Source organism: Uloborus diversus, chromosome 4 (assembly GCF_026930045.1).
Source record: "Uloborus diversus isolate 005 chromosome 4, Udiv.v.3.1, whole genome shotgun sequence".
NCBI classification, from domain to species: domain Eukaryota; kingdom Metazoa; phylum Arthropoda; class Arachnida; order Araneae; family Uloboridae; genus Uloborus; species Uloborus diversus.
Genome location: NC_072734.1, coordinates 71947197 through 71967606, shown reverse-complemented (window position 1 = coordinate 71967606; position 20410 = coordinate 71947197). Strand labels below are relative to the sequence as shown.

At 32.3% G+C, this 20410-nt stretch overlaps 2 protein-coding genes across 3 annotated transcripts in view; one reads left to right on the top strand and one right to left on the bottom strand.

The window, feature by feature from the left end:
• Positions 1-15821, bottom strand: part of LOC129221399 (poly(ADP-ribose) glycohydrolase-like) — a 67941-nt gene extending 52120 nt beyond the window's left edge. For both annotated transcript variants that reach the window (XM_054855871.1, XM_054855872.1), the window contains exons 1-2: positions 15556-15821; positions 9287-9347 (exon numbers count right to left, since the gene is read on the bottom strand). The gene's annotated coding sequence lies outside the window, so the exon portion shown is untranslated. The remainder of the gene's footprint in view (positions 1-9286; positions 9348-15555) is intronic.
• Positions 15822-16130: 309 nt separating this feature from the next.
• LOC129219690 (myb-binding protein 1A-like protein) overlaps positions 16131-20410 on the top strand; it is a 94718-nt gene continuing 90438 nt past the window's right edge. Inside the window, exons 1-4 of the mRNA XM_054853970.1 lie at positions 16131-16336; positions 16526-16642; positions 18367-18447; positions 18539-18715. Coding sequence (XP_054709945.1) covers positions 16196-16336; positions 16526-16642; positions 18367-18447; positions 18539-18715 — 516 coding nt within the window. The 5' untranslated portion in view covers positions 16131-16195. The remainder of the gene's footprint in view (positions 16337-16525; positions 16643-18366; positions 18448-18538; positions 18716-20410) is intronic.

Here is a 20410-nt window from a genome sequence, read left to right as displayed (position 1 = left end):
GGGGGAGAGGTCAATATTAATCTTAAGTGATAATTTCCAAGTCGACAATTTATATCAGAAATCGCAGGGTCAAGTGGTTTGGCAGGGATCACATTTTATTTGCATCTGGAAGAATGAATAGTGTTAAATATAATTAAAGAATCTCACTATGTAAGACATGTTTTATTTTTACAGGGTGGCGACAGGAACTGTGAAAAAAAGTTCCCTGACTTTTCCCTGATTTCCCTGATTAAGTTCACCAAATTTCCCTGATTTACGTTACCAATGATAATGGTTTTCTTTCTTTGCTCTACTTGAAATCCATTGTATGTTTGTATTTAATGCAGTATTTTAAACGTTTTAAGTTGTGTAAAGTTGTTGAACTAAAGATATATTTTAAAAAGATGCTACTTTTTTAATAAAATGGAAAAAAAAACAAGACAATTTTTTTGGAAGGAGAGAAAAACCAACAAAACAGTATATTAAATTTTTATACAATGGAAAGATTATAGAAAATTAAAAAAAAAAAAAAACTTTACTTCCAGAAACCACTTAGCATAAGAATTTTAAGAAACTATTAGAATTACATTTAAAAATATATGTGTATTTATGATAGAACTAAAAAGTAATTGAAATTATTTTGAACTAAGTTTTCAAACAGTGTAATAATTGTTGCAAGAATAACAAGTAATAGTGAAAGAATAGAAGTAATGTAGTTATTCTTATCTAACTAATTGACATATTTATGCAAAACAGATGAAACCATTTGACATCCATTCATAGGGAGCTTTTCTCTAATCAAGAATATAGGTTTTAATGAATGAATACAGCATTTTAACAATAAAAAAATAAAAATATTTACTTAAGTTCACTAGTTAACTCTATTTCAAATGATTTCAGTATGTAACGAAAAAAAAATCTTAGATTGCTTTTGTAACAAACAACTTTGAATGCAAGAAAAAAAAAAGCAATTAGTTGATATCACAATATATAAAAGAATACAACTTGGTTATAAAATTAAAAAATTACTTAAGTCTGAAGAAAAGAAAACCTTTATAATCTGCGGTGACAACAAATAGTATAACGGCAAAAAACAAAGTTTTTTTAATTGAAAGTTCGATTTTAGCAGTTAAATTAAAAACCCAAAGAAGTAATAACTTTTAAGCTTTTATAGTATTAATTCAAAAACCAAAGATTTCTTCTTGAAATCGTGATTACAGTACTGTATTACTTCGAGACAATGGAATAAAGGCAACGGAGCTAAGGCATTAATGAAGGCTTCCTCTTTGCCTGTATGGTTGTTTATTTTACCTGGCATTGAAAGCGTAAAAGGAAATTTCAAGCTAGGTAAAATAAACAACCTAACAGACACAGAAGCAATCTTAATAAGTTCATCCTGTGGTTAATAAGTAAGATTCAATACTTTGACGTTGAGGAAAAAAGATGCACAAATATGCGGCACCTCATTAATTTTACTTTTTTCGAAAAGATAATTGGCCGAAAATGCGTAGGGAATTAGAGTATTTAATTTTGTAAAGCAAAAAAAAAAATTTTTTTCTTCATAAAATCAATTTTCCCTGATTTTTTGTTATTTTTCCAAAATTCCCTGATATTTCCCTGATTAATAAAGTTCCCTGACTTTTCCCTGATCTCCCTGATCTGTCGCCACCCTGTTTTAATTAGTATCGCATCATATACAAAAAAATGTCGAAAAAACATTCAGTCTAAATTCCAATTTTTTTTAAATATTTCTTTACAAAAAAAAAAAGGTTTAATTTAATAATAGTAAATTTAGTAATGATTCCAGTGATGTAACATTCGTTACTTTATTATTTTGAGGAACGAAATGGAATCTTACATAAGAATGGGGGGAGGGGTTAGAAAAATCTTACCATACTTGCCAACCTTCGAAGAAAAAAAAAACAGGAGATTCCACTAGAGGTATATCGGTTATTCACCAGCAGCATATCTTCACAACATAACTACTAATTGTGCTTTTAAATAACATGCATATTAACTTTAAAGTGAAATGGGGACTTTTCGAAGAGGTAAGCTAATTGGTAGCAGCAAGAAAAATATACTGCAAAGGAAAAACCTAATAATAAGTAGTGAACTTGCTTAAATTTCTGTACATTCCCCAGTCTCTTCCAGAAAAGTAGCTACTAAAATTTAATTCCTAAAATCCGGGGAAAAAAACAATACACAATGAAAATACTATATAAGTAGGTATAGGGTAGCACATCTTAAAATAACTTCAAACTTTCAAAATAATTGAAATATTTCCCAGATGCAAAAAGATTGAAATCTGCTGCAATTTTCGGCAGAGCACGTGCTTCGTTGGACATGCAATGTGGAAAGCTTACAAAAAATTAATTTTTACTAACGGAGTTATTAATTGGAAAATTTCTTATTCCCTGACATTGGTAGACTAGAAAGGGGCGCCATCTATTGAGAAGAAAGTGAAATTTTTTTAAGATTGACTGAAAAAACAGGAGAAAATCATAAATAATGGTAAACGGGAGATGGAAGCAAAAAATGGGAGTCTCCCGTTAAAAACAGTAGAATTGGCAAGTATGTCTTACGTACCCTTACGTGGGGGAGGGGAATCATAAACTGCCAAAATAATCCTTGTGTAATTAATAAATGGTCCCTAACAGAAATGTTTGGGGGGAAAAAAGGAAAAATAAATAATAGAGAATTCTTAGTAATATTCCATGTTCACATGAGCTAATTTATCAATCTAAATCTTTTTTGGTTCAATCCTCCTATGGTGTGTGTGTGTGTGTATATTAGGGTGTCCCAAAAAAATCGAAAGTTGAATTTTGAAGTCGCAAACAATCTAATATTTTTCCTTTATGTCAAAACAATTGTAAAAAAGTTTCATATATTTGAACAACAGCAACCAGTGCTGATTTCCGTCTGAGAGTGACCCAGCACTGGTAATGCTAGACCCCCCCAAAAAAAGAAAATTTTTTTTTTAGACACTTAAAATTTCTGTTGATAAAACATCATCCCTAGACCCCACAAAAACATTTATTCAACTAGGTGCCCCACACTTGGCCTAAAATTTTAAATTTTCTTCTAAGAAAATGATTTTTTTTTCAATACATATTTTTAAAATGTAAGGTAAATTTTACGAAAAGATCAGGCTGAAAAATAAAAACAGTTAAGTAGGTAAATCACGTTGAATAGAAATTTTTGCTCTCCTGCAATATTTCTTTCAACATAGTACTCAAAGATATGGATTTTTTTTCAAGGTTAAGTTAAATTTTTCATTTTAAATACATTATTTTTTTATTATCCATTTGCAAATGTTGATTTGAAAATGAGTTTGCTAATAATTTTTGATTTTGATATTTTGTTTACAATAAAATAATACATGTTTAAATTTGAATGTAATTTTTTAAAAGATAAACAGAAAAAAAAAACAATTTTTTGAAGAGTTTTAAGTTTTAGGCAAAGAGTGGGACATCTAAATATTTTTAAATTTGATTAAATTTATTTATGGAATATGTGGGGTATGGGGTGTAGGGGGGGGGCAACGTTTTATCAACAGAAATTTTGAGTTTCTAAAACTTTTTTTTTTCGATTTGAACTAGCATACAAGTGCTCGTTTACATCTTCAGAAGCAAGTCGGTACGAGCTGCCGTTGTTCAAATTATATGAAACTTTTTTTCACAATTGTTTTGACATAATAGGAAAAATATAAGAAGATATGTGACTTGAAAAATCAACTTTCATTTTTTGTGGGACATCCTAGTGTGTATGCTCTTTATTTACTTATTTTCTGAAAAGTAGTGATTACATTTCAAAAGTAGTTGTAGTTAACTACATTTGTAACAAAGTAGTTGCAGTTATAGTTCGCTACAGATGAAATGTAGTTTTTCGCACTACTGATTGAAGCAATGCATAGTGTATATAAATTTTAATGCTAAAATATTTAAATGACAAGAGAAAAAAATAACTAAAGAAGTTCAAGAACACTTCCAAATTTTCACCTTTAAAAGAACTTTTTTTATTCCAATATAATAAAAGAACTCTCATGTATGAATGGTAAAAGAATCAATAAATATTAATTTTTATTAGTCTTCATTATTAAAATATGTTAAAAGAGTGTTTTCATACTGAGGCTTTAAATTTTTTTTTTCTTTAATAAAAACATTGTGTTCCTAAATGCATTACACCAGGAGAAATAATGTCTACAATGGAAAACATAATGATTTTCCTAAAACTTACTTGTCCTGTTTCTATAATTGTTGTCACTGATACATTAGGTAAATAAATTAGATGATTTGTAACTTTTTTTAAAACAAGATATGTATTGATCTTTTACTGTTTAAAGTTCTGTAATGTACATCAGACTTGTGATTCATTCGTAGATACTGCAAAATACTTTCCATGTTTAAGAATGCACAATTTTAATTTTACTTTTATTTTCTTACTATTACCCGCGAAGCGATGCCCGTGCTAAAAATTTAATGGAAGTTCTTTGAATAAAAAAAAGTGATGCCCCCTCTCCTTCTGATGTGAAATGATCATTTTTCTTTGTATAAAATGCGTACAAAAAAAAATCCTTGGAATTTAAAACTTTTTGTCAAATCATAAATTTAGATTTACAGTTGCTTTGAAACTATATTTAGCGAGCAGTTTTTACTGCAATTTAAAATTTTTCGCCAAATAAATAAAAAAAGACATCAAATTATATCTTTCAAAAGTAAAAATGATTCTGCTACTCTATTGTTTATTGCCAAACTCAACCAGCAATCACGCCATCCATCTAATGAAAGAAAGATAAATCATCCCGTGGAGCATTCAAAAATCATCAGAAAAAAAAGAAGAAAATGTTGTACATTTCACTCGGATAAAAACAAATCAAAAGTTAATGTTCTTTCAAAACAAATAGCTAAAACAATGAATTACATTTATGGTTGCTTTAAAACAGAGGTTCCCAATCGGGGTTCGCGAGGTGCAGGAAGGGGGTTCGCGAAAATTTCCGTGCAATGTCGGATTTTTCCGAGTTTGGTAAAAAATTATAAAATATTCAATTTGCACACATAGTTACTAAATTTTTTTTTTAATTTGAAAATGCGCCAGACTCTTGTATTAAGCTCAAAAAAAAAAAAAAAAAATCTTTCAGCGGTTTTATAATCTTGGTTAAAAAGAAATTTTCTCATTTTTTTTTCGATAGACAACAAAAAGAGATATCCTTCCTTCTTTATTGCGAGGCGCCATGCAGAAACGTTGTATTAAGCTGTGGCGGGGATCACGATGACTTTAAAAAGGCGCCATCGCGTGGAGTCAATCAAACAATATACATAATGTCGAAAAAAATAAAGAATTCTCAAACAATGCATCATAGGGGTATTATTTCTAATCTGGTTGAAATATAACTCGGGAATTTCCGTCGAATTCAGTCATCGAATAGCAGACATGACAGCAAATGGCTCCAAACTTAAAATTTATTACTGGATTTTACCCATCTGTTCGTTTTCAAAAATATATAACATCAGCATGCTCATAGTTCTGGGGAAATAGTTGTTAACAGACGTATTTAGAGATACTTTAGAGATGCTTGAAAACAAGTGATTTTGTTTGCAATTGGTTTTGCTACGTGAACTTGCTACTCTGTTTGTGAAGTTATAATCGTGTTAGTAATCTTTATGACTTAATAACTTTCTGCTGTTATGGATCGATGGTTGAAAACTGGTAGTTTGGTTGAGCGACAAATGGACAAGCAGTCAATCGATCAACCCTCAACATCAGAAGTAACTTTCGAATCAACACAGGATATTGAAATAGATAGCTGTAATGAACTGCCCGCCTCCCCCGACTAAACAGAAAAGTGAACTAGGGGAGAAAAAAGGAAAAAAGCGAAAATATGACAGTGACTATTTACAAATGGGCTTTTATTTTACTGGAGAAGAGTCTGAACCTAGACCGCTTTGTCTTCTCTGCAACGAAGTTCTAGCGAACAGCAGTTTGAAACCATCACTTCTGAGAAGACACCTCGAAACAAAGCAGCCGACACACAAGGACAAACCTATCGAATATTTTAAAAGAAAATTGGAATATAATAAAAAGTGTAGCATCTCTACGTTCCTGTTACAATCCAACGAAGATAGTAAAATGGCCCTTGAAGCTTCATATCGAGTCAGTTATAGAATTGCAAGATCTGGACAGCCACATACAATTGCAGAAAATTTAATTGGACCGTGTGCTAAAGATATTGCTAAGTGTATGCTGGGAGAAAAGTCAGCAAAAAAAAATTGACCTGGTTCCGCTATCAAACAACACAGTATCACGCAGAATTACTGATTTGGCAAGTAATGTGAAGAAAGAACTTGTGAATAGAGTAAAAGAGAATAATTTTGCGATCCAGCTTGATGAGTCGACTGATGTAGCAAACGCTGCAATATTACTTGTCTATGTTAGGTATATTTTTAACGATACAATTAAAGAAGATGTACTATTTGCAAAACCTTTGAAAACCAACACAACTGGAGAAGCAATTTTCGAACTGGTCAACAGTTACTTTGAAGAAAATGGAATAGATTAGTCTTTGTGTGTGGGTGTGTGCACGGATGGTGCAAAATCAATGACAGGAAAATTTGTTGACTTTGTGGTGCGAGTAAAGAAGATCAACGAGAAAATTGAATGGAATCATTGCTGCATTCATAGACAAGCATTAGCATGTAAGCGTATTCCCGCAGAATTATCTGCTACTTTGAATGATGCGGTAAAAATTGTAAATTTCATAAAATCACGTGCCACACACTGCCGTCTATTTCACGCGCTTTGTGAGGAATTGAGAAGCCTTCATGTTACTTTACTTCTTCACACAGAAGTTGGATGGCTTTCCCGTGGCAAAATTTTGACACGCTTATTTGAATTGAAGTCAGAAGTCCAAGCATTTTTTGTTGATCATCCATTTCACTTGTCCACTTGCATATTCGATCCTCTTTGGATGCAAAGGCTTGCATATTTAGCTGACATCTTTTCAAAATTAAATGAATTAAATCTATCCTTGCAAGGTGCAGTTGTTAATATTTTCGTTGTATATGATAAAATTGAAGCTATGGTAAAAAAAATTGAATTTCTGGATCCACTGCCTGGAAATGGGTGAGTTTTCTTGTTTCACTTCTCTTAGTAGTTTTTTATCAGAAAACTCAATGAAACTTGATGAAAGCATTAAAAGAAATGTATGTGAACATCTGCAACATCTTGAACTAACTTTTGACGAGTATTTTCCTAATAGGCGTAACGTCCCTCTCTCAAACAACTGGATACGCAATCCTTTTGAAGGAAATCCATGCTTAGAGAACACCCTGACATTACCTGAAAAGGAAATGCTCATCGAGTTATCCTGTGATAATTCATTGAAAACTACCTTTAAAGAGCTCTCGTTAATTGACTTCTGGCTCAGTGTAAGAAATGACTATACCGTTTTTTCCAAAAAAGCAATTCGAATTTTATTACCATTTTGTACAACATATCTGTGCAAGAAAGGATTTTCCTCCTATACTTATCTCAAAGATAAATACCGAAGCAGATTGAATGCAGAGCCTGATTTAAGACTCAAACTGTCAGACATTGAACCAAACTTTCAGTTTCTTTGTTCCGTCAAACAGCCACAAATATGGCATTAAGGATTTTTTCCCCAATTTAAAGTATGCTTAAAAAAAATAGTTGGTTTATAAAACTTCTTGTTTATAATTTTTCTTGTAGATGTAGTTTTAACTTTTTATTAATGTTTGCACTTAATGATATTTTACAATTATATTTTTGTTTATTGCAATCAAATGCTGCAAAAAATGGAAAGCAAACATGCTGTTTTTTTATTGTTTCTTACATGTTACTAATTTCAACATCAGGGGGTTCGCGAACTTTTTTGCCAGTTCCAAGGGGTTCGCAAAGAGAAAAAGGTTGGGAACCGCTGCTTTAAAACAATAATCCTAGACTGAACTGCTCAGTGCCTAACGCTCCAAGCGACCACGTTACCGGAACTCAGCCCTTTTGTGAGTGAAGCACATGTTTTTTCTTTGGCAATAATAAATGTTTCGCCAAACAAACAAAGAAGTATGAAATCACGTTAACAGTAGCTTTCAAATCTTTATATATTAAGAGATGCATTGCCTGGCTTTGCCTGGTCTACCTTGAGAATAAAAATTGTGTCAAGTTACATACATTGAACATCAGGCATTGAACAATAAAAGAAAAAAAAAACACCATGTAAAATTACCCTTCCAAACAATGACGACAGACATTAAAATACTTTTAAGAAATTAAAATGTGAAAGATGGATTTTAAAAGCATAACATTGGAAATAAAATAAGTTTAATAAATTAAATGCAAAATAAGGAAAGAAATAATGGATTCAAAAAGCGTAACCATGGAAATGCGAAAATAAAATGGTTGACAACCTGAATCAAAAGGACATTTTTCCAACTTGATTTAAAAACGCTTGTAACTTTTTTTCCTTTGAAGATAGAAGCTAAGTTTTTCGACCAGAAGTCGAGAGACCTCTGGAGTAAAAAATGCCGTTTTTTCCAATGGTATCCAATGGAAAACTGTGGGACAATTCCTTCACTTTTTATTGATAGATTTAATAAAGAAAGTAGTGCCTAAATTTCAGTTAAGCGTAAAAAAATTTGAGTTAAAACGAAAATTACTCCCGCCATAATTAAATTAGAGCATTGAAACAAATTGTTTAGAATGTGGAAAATTCTACCCTTTTCAGCGATACATAATATTAACATGTGCAAGTAATTTTTCACTCCCATATTTGGGAATTTATGTGAAATTTGAGCCTAAATTGGCATTTAAAAAAAAAAAACTATTTATCGGATTTTTTCGAATTATAGCCTATGTCATTCAGTAGGAAAGCGCCTTTCATATAGTGAAGGAATTTTTCAAATAGGTGCAGTGGTTCCGGAGATTACCTCAAACAAATAAACACACAAGAATTCACCCTCTCTCTTTGTAATATTAGTATAGATTTATCGTAGATAGCTATGATTATGTGGAAATTCATTTACAAGAATTTATTCTTGGTTATTTGTAATTAATAATGTCTTAACTATCACAGTAAACTATATCTTTGATGATGTATACCAAGGCCCATTTACGTATAGTATTTTATATAACAGTTAAAAAAAAACTTTTTCTTTACCAACCTTGGTTTCTCTCTACAAACTACAGCCTTGAACTACGACGCTGTCACCTCAACAGTAACATAAGCTTTAGTACTAAGTTCTAACCATTAATTTAAATTTTAATATTTATTCAGCCTAATTAAAAACATTCTTACCTGGATTCAGCAGCAGCAGCCATTTTGTGACGCAATTCCGACTTTTCATCGGCTTCTACTTCTGTAAAAATATATAACACTTCTTCAAGTACAACAGAATAAGTTATTTTAAGTTACAGTAAGATAGGTAAGACAGCCTTTAAATGATTGATTAATAATATATAAATAAAATAATAGATGATAGAAAGGTGGGGAAATTTTTTTTTCACAATTTCATTGTACTAAAAATGACAAATTTTTGAAAAGATGGGATAAAAAGTAATATCAAGTGCATTGCCAATCATAATCATAAATTTTAACATGATATAAAAAAAAAAAACAAAAAACTTTGTGCTAAGAAATAAGTACACAAATCAACGTGTATAACAATACAAAATAAAAAGAGTTAAAAACTCGGCAACCCGCTGTTTTGGAGCAATTAAAAACAAGTCTCTTCATCATTGCACAGAAAGAATGAATGGCATAAGCGGATTTAGAACTAAGTTCCTGGGGGGGGCAGCATTTTTTTTTTTTTTTTCAGCATTATCAGTTGTATTGATTATAACTGGCTGGATTTAGACTTAGTGTGCCCCTAAGCTATTTCAGGGTTTGGGTCTCTTTAGTAGTCTGGTCAACTTTTCTAACGGTGGCAAAAAAGGCCATTTTTTAGACCCCCCCCCCCCAGGGCTGGATTAAGCCAGCGCGGGGCCCGTAACAAATGTTTCCAAGGGGCCCTCGTTTTCGAATGATATAGTAAACAATATAGCACTTCTTCATGGAGACGGGAGGTGTACTTATAACACGCATGAATACATAAATTTGGATATAGTTTTAGAGCTTTAGGATGGTTATGATCCCCTTCTATTGCCCCTCATCTTCTCGTTACTACATGTTTTTAACTTTTAAGTCCAAAAACGCAATTTTTGGACGATATAAAGAAAGGGGAGTCCGGGAAAATTTCCCCTTACCCCCCCGGGAAATTTTCGATATTTCAATTCTAAAAACTCTATTCTAACAACCCCTGATCATATCAGGAAGAGAAGATTCGGATGCTATTATTTGGAGAAACTGTAGTCAAAGAACGCGATTGCATCCTATCTTAGGTAAGATCAAAAGAAAAAATTTGGCTTCACAGCGACTCTTCAGGCAGTTTTTTAAAATTGAAGTCTTAAATAAAACTGTAGATTATCCTTAATGATGTTGTAGAGAGAGGAAAGAGAAAGAGTGGTGTTCAAGGAGGTCCCATTGGAAAATTTTTGAATTTATTATCTGTTATTAATCTAAAAACACAATTTTAAGCAAAAATTCTTGAAATTATAGACTCTGAAATGGTGTTTTTTTTACGTCCTTTGGTGATTTTGGGGCGGAGTTCGCGAAAGTCATCCCCTGGAAATTTCTCGAAAGAGAAGTTGTGAAAATGTGAAAGATAGGCCATCGCGGGTTACGTTTTGGTATGGGATGGGGTTTAAGCACTCTCCGAGGCAACCCGGAAAATTTTCGAAGTTTAAGTCTTAAAAGTAAATTTTAGACCATGTTAACAATGTTGGAAGGGGAGAGGTATACTCTCATTGAAATTTTTCGAAATTATAGTCCAAAATACGCATTTGTAGGCCACTTTATTAGAAGACGTTATAGGACGGGTTCGGGCTCGAGATTACACCCATGAAAATTTTTCGAAACTGAAGTTCCAGAAAGCAGTTTTAGCGGGTTTTCGATTACGTTAAACAATTTTCTTCCTGAATTTTTCTGAATTTCAAGTTTGAATAAAAAAAGTTTTCGGCTACCTTTGGTGATTCAAAAGAAATTGGTTAGGTTCGGGACATGGGTGGCAGCTTTCTAGTTCTCTCCCACTTAGAGGAAAAAAAATAAAAACGATATTTAAAGTCTTTCTTCCACACATAACTATTTTAGTTTCATCAAAAAAAAAAAAAAAATATTCTCTTAACAACTCATTTATTTCACTCAGCATAAGGGTGAAGTCTCAGAATCTTTTTCTTTTCTTCTATCATGATCTCTTAATTTTGCTCACTGTTGTTTACAGTGCCGGATCTACGGGTCGTGTCACGGGAGGAAAATTTTGAGGGTGATGAATAGACATTAAGTTGAGTAACCAAAAAGAGTTTAGAATGACTAATAATTACCTTTTCAGGACTCCAATTTAGAAAGCTTTAAGAAGAAAGCACATTTAAACAATTTCTGAATGGTAACCCTTTTTCATCTCTTGTCTTACATCGCCAAAGAGAGCTTTGAAATGTGGTTTTAGGATTTGTGCTTTAAGAGTTTCAGCATCCTCCTTCTCCAGCTATCAACAAAAGTTGCTTAAATTTTTAGACCCCCAAATTCCGAAAAATTCCGGAGAAAGCCCTTGAACCATCTTGATTTCAAAATTTAAAAAAAAAAAAAAAAAAAAAAAAAAAAATCCAGAGGAGAATACCCACCTACTTTCCAAGCTTCTCAACATTCGGGGGGAAAGGCTCCAAAAAACCACGCTTTACCTAAAGCTTAAACTAAAGACAGCCTATGTCTTAAAATAATTCAGTTTCTAACATTTTACGAAGCAAACCAGTATCCCCCCCCCCCCGATAACGAACTCCAGTGATAATCTACAACCGCTTCAGAATTATTTCTTTGGGAGTTCCCCTTTTCTTATATTCTCACATGGCTTGAAATTTTGATTTCAGCTATACCATGGGACGATCCCTCAAACCCTTTCCTCCCAAAGATAGCCTGAAATTGACTTCAGTTTTGAACACAATTTCAGGAAAGAACCCCTTCCCCTATCCTCTATTGTTATCAAACAACACAAATTTTCTTTTTTTTTAGGCTTGAATTGCTGAAAGTTTTAGGACCCTAACTCCCTTAAATTTCTTAAGCTACCTTAAAATTGACTTTATTTTGGAAAAAAGAAAAAAAAATCTAGAGAAAACCCAATTCTCAGTTCTCCAAACATTGCCTATGCCTAAAATTTTAATTTTTAGGTCACTTTTGAAATTTTTCTGACCCAACGGAGCTTTTTCTCCTTCCACTAAGAAAGATCAACGAAAATTGCGTTTTTAAGACTTCAATTGAGAGAAATTTCTGGAAAGCAATCCAACGAAAAAAAATAAGATTTTTAATTTATCAGAGTATTTAGAAAAGTTAGATCTAAATAAAAAGAGAGTGATAGAGATACATTTAAACAAATTAAAGTGCGGAAAGTAGTTTTTTTTCCTGAAATTTTTCTCATGGCGCGGGGCCCCTAAGAAGCGCGGGGCCCGTAGCATTTGCTACTTCTGCTCTATGGCTAATCCGGCCCTGCCCCCCCCCCCCATGCATTATACATAAGGTCTAAGGTGGAAAATGAAGTCCCTTTTAAGTAGGGGATAGAATATCTCTAATTTTAGGGGGTCCGGGGGTTTCTCCCCCGGAGGAATTTTTGTAAAATAGATATAAAATTCTGCATTTTGAAGCCTTAGAAGGGGTAATGGGAACTACTAAAATCTCGGAGACAAATAGCAAAACACTCTTTTGCAAATTACAATAATACACAGTAAAAATTGTTTTCGGGTTGACAAATCAATTACAGCAGTTCTCAGAGAGAAAAAGTGAGAAAGAATAGAAGATTATGCATTGTTATTTGCTTACTTCGGCTGTCGGTTCAATTCAATCAGTTTTTGATCACGCCTCCAACCCACCGACAAATACAACAATGAATTAAATACAAAATGATCAATAGTAAAATGCTTTAAAAGAAATGGTGTATAGATTTCGAAAATAGGCCCATTTGGACAATTCATAATTTATACACTTGATAAGAAATAAAGTTGAAGCACACTTTGCTTAGGAATTTCAAAGACTCATCTAATTCGTTTGAAGGACTCGATAACAGTTAAAATTATTTAAGGCACTTAAATTGGCCTTTCCAGTCTCTGAAATTTAGTACTTGAGGGTACTGTTTTACAGTATTGTTCTAACTTTGTAAATAGAAACAACTATTTTAAGTTCGGGGCCTCGGTGGCCGAGCGGTATTGCTCAGCAACTGCTTGCATGCAGAGAGGCGCGGGTTCGATTCCCGCCCACTGCCCTGGGTGTTCCTCTGATTTCCCTGTATTGTAATAAATCCGAAATGTGCTATCTGTCTTATGTGTCTAAACAAAAGTCGGACTTCCACCCAAAATGGGGCTCAGTCAAACGGAAGCCGCTCATATTAGCCTCAAAAGCGGATTAACACCTTCGTTATTCATTACCTTGGGTGCTCCAAGGGGCATCAGGAACAACAACATTTTTTTAAGTTTAAAAGAAAACTATTGATTTCTCATTACAACAACTTTTTATTTTCGACTACAAGTAGTGCAAAAAATGAAAAAAAAAAAATGAAGGTAGTGTTTTTTTCCCCCCTTCTGGGCTGAACAAATTAACAATATGCAGAAGAAATAAGATAAACGCAAGGATTACAAAATGATTTCCAAACTTACTGCATTCGGGATTAAATAAACAGCAATATATGAAACATGTGAGTCACAAAAATTTATCTCAAGTAATATGCTGCAGAAACGGGAGAACCATGATTTTTATATTTGGATGTGGAAAGTAGCTAAATTTGACACATTTTGGCATTTCTCCCTTACCCCCCATCATATGTTATAAATTTTTAAATTTATGGTTTGTATCCACACTTTTCCAAATTTTCAAGCACTTTAAAATGGAATTTATTTTTTCAAGTACTTTTCTTCTTTTCTTTAAAGAACAAATCATGAAATTTTCCGGAGTTGGGGGCCTTCAACAAAGCGGGTGCCCTCATCTACAGTTTGTTTAGTTTATAGGTAAATCCGGTTGTTTTGCTAAAATCTTTGTTTCAGTTTCCAATTTGTTGAAACAGTCGTTGATTATTTTAAGTATAGCGGCTGATTACTCATATTTTCACTGATATACTTGCTCTAATGGTTTTCAATTCAAAGTAGTAGTTTTCGACACATTTCAACAACCCGGTGACAGCTTTACTCTTTGTAATACAGTGTACGATGCCCCCCCCCCCCCCAATTAGAAAAGGACTAGCTATTTCTCTTCATTTTCACTTTTGAACTTTTCAAAAAAAGAAAAAAAAATCATGATTTTTTCTTTTCACATTTTTGAAGGTGTGTTGTTGCCATGTATAAAGTACTCCCAAGACTGGGGGGGCATTGACCCCCCCTCGACCCCCCATAAATCCGCCTATGATGAATGGTTCACGAAGTCCGAATTAACGGTCAAGTGAAAGAGAAATACAAGACCCAAAGGAACAAGTAAATCATGAGTTTCCCAAACAGAAATGTTACATAATAAGAACAGCGAGGACATCTGTACTTAGGAAAAACATCAGCAAAAAAGTTTTTCAAAAGATAAGATACCTAAATAATAGGGAAAAGGGAAGAGCTTGATATATCATTCACTAAAAAAGTACAATTTTTTCGGATATAGTTAAGATTCCCAAAAATCTAAATTGTATGTGGAAGAACAACTAGGAATAACTTTGGCAGAAAAAAGTTTGAAAATATGATTGCAGAACTATCATTGTTGGGCTAAAGACAAGCATTTCAAATCCTGTTCAAAAGCTGGGTGCTTTCAGCGAAGCAAAAACTGGGCAGGGCGCAACCCCCTTCTAAAAATATCACGGAGAAACACTAGCACACTAATATACTTGCGAGAGAATTTTTCAATAGATTACAAACATTCACGTTGTCATTTTAGAATTTATGACATCTTTGATTTAATCTAAAAATTTCAAAGACACATTTACAACCTTAAACCAGCTCTTTAAACCAGCCATGGGGGGGGGGGGGGGGAGACACCTGTATGTAATTAGTACAAAAGGACTCTGTACATTTTTCACAGGTGTTTACCTATAGTACAATTGAATCTATCTCGAACCATATCCTGAAAGAGCAACAGAAGAATAAATACTTCAAGAGATATACTTTCAAAAGAATATCAATAGAGACATGAACCATGTATTCCTTTAGATATCAACACTCAGAAGTCATCAAAAACATCCATCTCTAGAGTGAACGCAGTTTCAGATTTCCATCTCATGTAAAAAAATATCTTACAGTTATCAATGAGAGAGAGTATGTAGTGTCACGTCAATCATAATCATCAACATGAACTTTAGGTTCAAAATGAGTTGCAACAAAACGTTTCTATAGAAACAGGAAAAACAAAGGTCACTTCAATTCGTTTCAACAAATAAACAAACAACAAATCTATTTATTTTTGGGACCAGAAGTGCTCTTACATTTTTTTTTCCCTGCTCACGAACAATTTAGAATGCTTACCTGACATTTTTTGTTTCTTGCAGTACGAAAAACTTTCTAATAAACTTATTTGTCTCAAATGCTTCTTGCGTTGATTCATATTTCAGGAAACATTTCAAGATTTCTAAATTTTATAGAAAATTTAAATCTGGAAATCTTAATCTAAAATGTTTTAGGAATTAAAATCCTTGTCCTAAATTAAAAATTCATTCCTGCTTGACATTTATTTTAAAAGAGGAGAGTGTTTCTTATTCATTTGTAATATCCATCTTCATACGAAAACAAAATACAAAAGTGGTGACAAACAGCAATAACGGTTCGTAGTTACTTTGAAATAACTGTTCCATCGCAACGAGAAAAAGCGGTATAAAAAAGTATTCTGAACCATTTCACGCCTGATTGTAATTTCATTGTTTATAGATATACCATATTATAAAATAGCATCGATAATAATTCCATAATTTAGCTAATATCAAAATTTGATATAGTAAATCGCAAGTAGCCTTGATATTTAATGCTGCATATCCTGCGGAAAAATACATCTCAACCACAAAATTACACTTCCGGAATATCATCGTGGACCGTGGAGCAAAAATTTGATTTGTTTTCAATGTCTTCACGTGTTCCTATCCAAACATTTAGTTATTAAGTGTTCAGAAATATGGATGAAACTGAAGTAAAATCAAGACATATTGACAAGAATATTTTAGATTTATTCTGGAGCTTGTCAAATAAAAAACCTGAAGTGAGAGTTAAAGCATGTGCAAATATTTTTCGCATATTGCTAAAAAAACAAAATGAGGTAATAAAGTAAATAAATCATAAATAAACCCTTTTCGCCCGACTAAAGTACATTTATCCTTTTTTATCCTCACCTAAAGGCATTATGTTCTCAATATCTTATATGGATTGGAAGGAAACATGGAAGTTTTGTAAAAATTTTATGTTAAAATTTAGTAACATGTTAAAACTAGTCTAATATTTTCTTAAGGTGGATGATAAAACTGAATTATGCAGTGATTTGAAGTATAGCCTGGAGAGACTGGTAAAAGGTCTTGCTTCACCTAGAGAAGCTGCTAGATTAGGTTACACTCTTCTGTTAACCGAGGTAATTATTAGTTTTAATTTTGAACCGTTCTATGTATGTGGCTATTGATGCTGAATTGATAATAGAGACGTACCGAGTACTCGGTAACTACTCGGTACTCGGCCAAATTCTGATCAGATACTCGGCCAATACCGAGTAGTTGCAAAAAATTGAATATTGTCCAAGACAGATACTAAAATTTATAAAAAAAAAGGGCAAGCATTATATTCTGCAATCATTTACAAATAAAATTTATAAGTCAAATTTAAATTTTGAGAATAATGATGTTTGTTATGCTTCAATGGAATAAATCTTTATTTTAATGTCCCCAAAGTTAAAAAAACTTATTTATTAAAAATTATGCAAAAAAGGTAAGTTTTGAAACTATGGAATTTTTATATTAAAAATGGATTTTTGCTACAAACAAAAATTAGTTATAAAAAAATATAAAAATACCTTTGCTTAAAAAATAAAAGAAAATAAAACAACATTAAAAGCACAGTGCAGGAACACTGCAGACACGTGTTTTGGCGTTCAAGGAATTCCTTTTTCAATGCACAAAATGGGAGCTCGTGGATTTAAAGGCATCCGACAACAGTCGGATGTTTTCGTCGAATGTCTTAACATTCATTAGCTGACATGTTATGCACTGAAAAAGACGTTCCTTGTAATGGGGGGGGGGGCAGAAACACTCGTCTGCAGTGTTCCTGCACATTTGTTTTATCTGCTTTTAAAAATTATTTATGTTTCGCAGACTAGAACTATAATTGATTGGTATACAGTGAAACCCCTCCTAACAGACACCCCTCTTATGCGGACAATGTTTAATTCCCCAGTTCCAATGCAAATAACATTATTAAACCCCTGTCCCGCTGATAAAAAAAAGTCCTGTTAGTGTCCTCATTAGAGGGATTTTACTGTAATTTGTTATAACTCCAACTTGATTAATCATAACTTTTATTTATTTATTTTTAATTTTAAAAATAATTTTTTTGTAAAATTTTTGACACAAACAAAATTTTTTAAATGATGCATAGTTAAATTTCTGTAGGAATTTACTTTTAAAAACAATTATATGGACAAGGAGGTCTATACTACTATTTTCGGATTTTTTCGTTGAATGTCTTTAAATTCTTTAGCTCACGTGTTATGCACTGAAAAAGGTGTTCCTTGTAACTTGGGGGGGGGGGGGGGGGCAGAAACACTTGTCTGTAGTGTTCCTGCACATTTGTTTTATTTGCTTTTAAGAATTATTAATGTTTGGTAAACTAGAACTATAATACATTGGTATAATTTGTTTTAATTCCAACTTGATTAATCATACCTTTTATTTATTTATCTTTAATTTAAAAAATATTTTTTTTGTAAATTTTTCACATAAACAAAATTTTTTACATAATGCGTAGTTAAATTTCAGCAGGAATTTAGTTTTTAAAACTATTATATAGGCAAGGAGGTCTATACTACTATTCCAATAAATTCAAAATTCATCACATGTGTGTCGGTGGTTCTTCTTAAAACATAATTGGTACTTGGTAACTCGGCCGAGTACTCGGTAACTCGGTACTCGGCTGAGTAGTGAAAGGCCGAGTACTCGGCTACTCGGCCAAAGTGCTACTCGGTACGTCTCTAATTGATAATTTCTCAAACCACACCGCCAAGTGATCAATTCAAATTATTGAGAGTTGGCTGTCTACAAAGAAGTAAAAAAAGTTTTTGGTTGATATAAATTTTCTCTATTTCAGGTTTTACGAGAGTTTGATGTTGTTGAAGTGGAGCAAATTTTAGATTTCATTAAACAGTATCTTCCTTTGTCTGGAAAATTGGTAAGGTTTTTTTTTTTTTTTTTAAGATCAGTTTATATTTATTTGTTTTTAATTTTTCTTCTACAACTTAAAACCACATTGCTCTTTTTAGGAAAAAAAAGATGCAACTTTTGGGCAGCTATTTGCGTTTACAGCTATTATAAGGTCCGAAAGAATTATCAACCATAGTCACCTGTCATTTGTTTTTCTATCTCTGTTTGATTTAAGTGTTGGAAAACACTACATTTCAAATGTTTGCTATGAAGTTTCCAAAACATTGTATTCCCAGGTATGTCTCCTTCTATGGTAATTGAATTGTGTGAAAAAAACTCGTCTATTGTGCTTCCAAGTTACAGGAATGCTCAAGTGACAGGATTTTTGTCCGATTCCAATTTATTTTCTTCTTCAATATAGCGAAAGTAGGCTGTTTTTTTTTTAATTTTTATCCTTCTCTAAATATACATCTCTAGTTTTCTACTCCCTCTTCTGTTTGATAAAGTGAAACAAATGATCTAGACAGCATAGGGAATAAGCAGTATCACATCACAGTTTGCGATTTAAAATGTATGAGAGACTATATGATATTATGTATCTAAAATTTAATGCAAAAAAAAAAAAAAAAAAAAACAATATTTTTAGAATGTAAACTGGGTTGGCAAAAACCCCAGTTTTTTTTTTAAGCCCATGTACTTAGGTTTTTTTTTAAATAATTTTTTAATCTGCTGGAAGACTAGAAACCCTGTAAAAGAATTGTTTAGGTATGTATTGATTTATTTTTAAATTTTTACAAATACTGGAAAAGTATTTTAAATAAAGCATTAAAAAATAAAGGCAATATTTTTTCTAGAATTATTTAATGAGTAAATTATTATTTTGATCTGTAAATTTTTCAATTCTTTTGAATTATGGACATAATTTTATTGTATTGTAGCTTAGAGTGGCATTTTAATTGATTTTATTTTCCTAGTTTACTAATACATAAATAATATTAATTCTGTTTCACTACTGAAACTTTATTCATTGCAAGCAGCTTCACGCATTTGCACTTATCTTTCACTGATGCTTCTTACACATATAGGGGAAGGGGGGATAATTTATTAGGCTTGAAAAAATTAAAAACATCAGTTTAGAAAAAGCTTGGGTGCGCATGTTTCCGTTTCTTTTAATGATTTAGTAGGATGTAACTTGAATTTTTTCTTCAATTTTATGTTTGATTTTTTTTTTTTTTTTTTTTTTTTTTGAGTGATATTAGAAGTTCTTGGTATGCGGCTAACACTTGTATGTCTCAGCAGTTTCCTTTTACATTGTAGAAATTGAAAAGGGAATGTAATATAAAAATGTTAAGTTCCAAAAAAAAAAAATCCATGATTTGAACAAACCCAAGTCCCCCCCCCCCCCCCCCCGAGGACTCTAAAGTTCGAACTTTGTACCTGTGCTATTTTGTTTGGAAAATTTCTATCTGTTTGTAAAAATGTATTTTCTTGGAGATATTTCTATATTTTTTCGAAAAATTCCTATAATTTCCTATATTTTTTGTCAAATGTTACTTCTATGCCCGATTGCTGCCAAGAACAAAAACAGAGGAATATATATGAGTATACAGTGAAATTCCGTTACAACGAACACCAATACAACGAAATTTCCGTTTCAACGAACTACATTTTCAGTCCCTATATGATTGCCATTACATTATTTGAATTCCATTACAACAAAATTCCCGTTACAACGAACAACATTTGCGGTCTCTTGAAGTACATTGTAATAAGATTTCACTGTAGTACTACTCTGCAACCCCAGCGAAGTTTTTTTAAATCATAGGTACTTGCTTCATTTTGAGTATTAACTGAAGGAACAACAAAATTGGTGAATAACAGATGTTACTCAATCAGGAAATTTGTTTATAAAATATCAGAACTGTCTGCAAATTTAGAAGACTTGCTATATGTAAATGGTATTCCCATATTCGTTTTATATTATCTGGGTC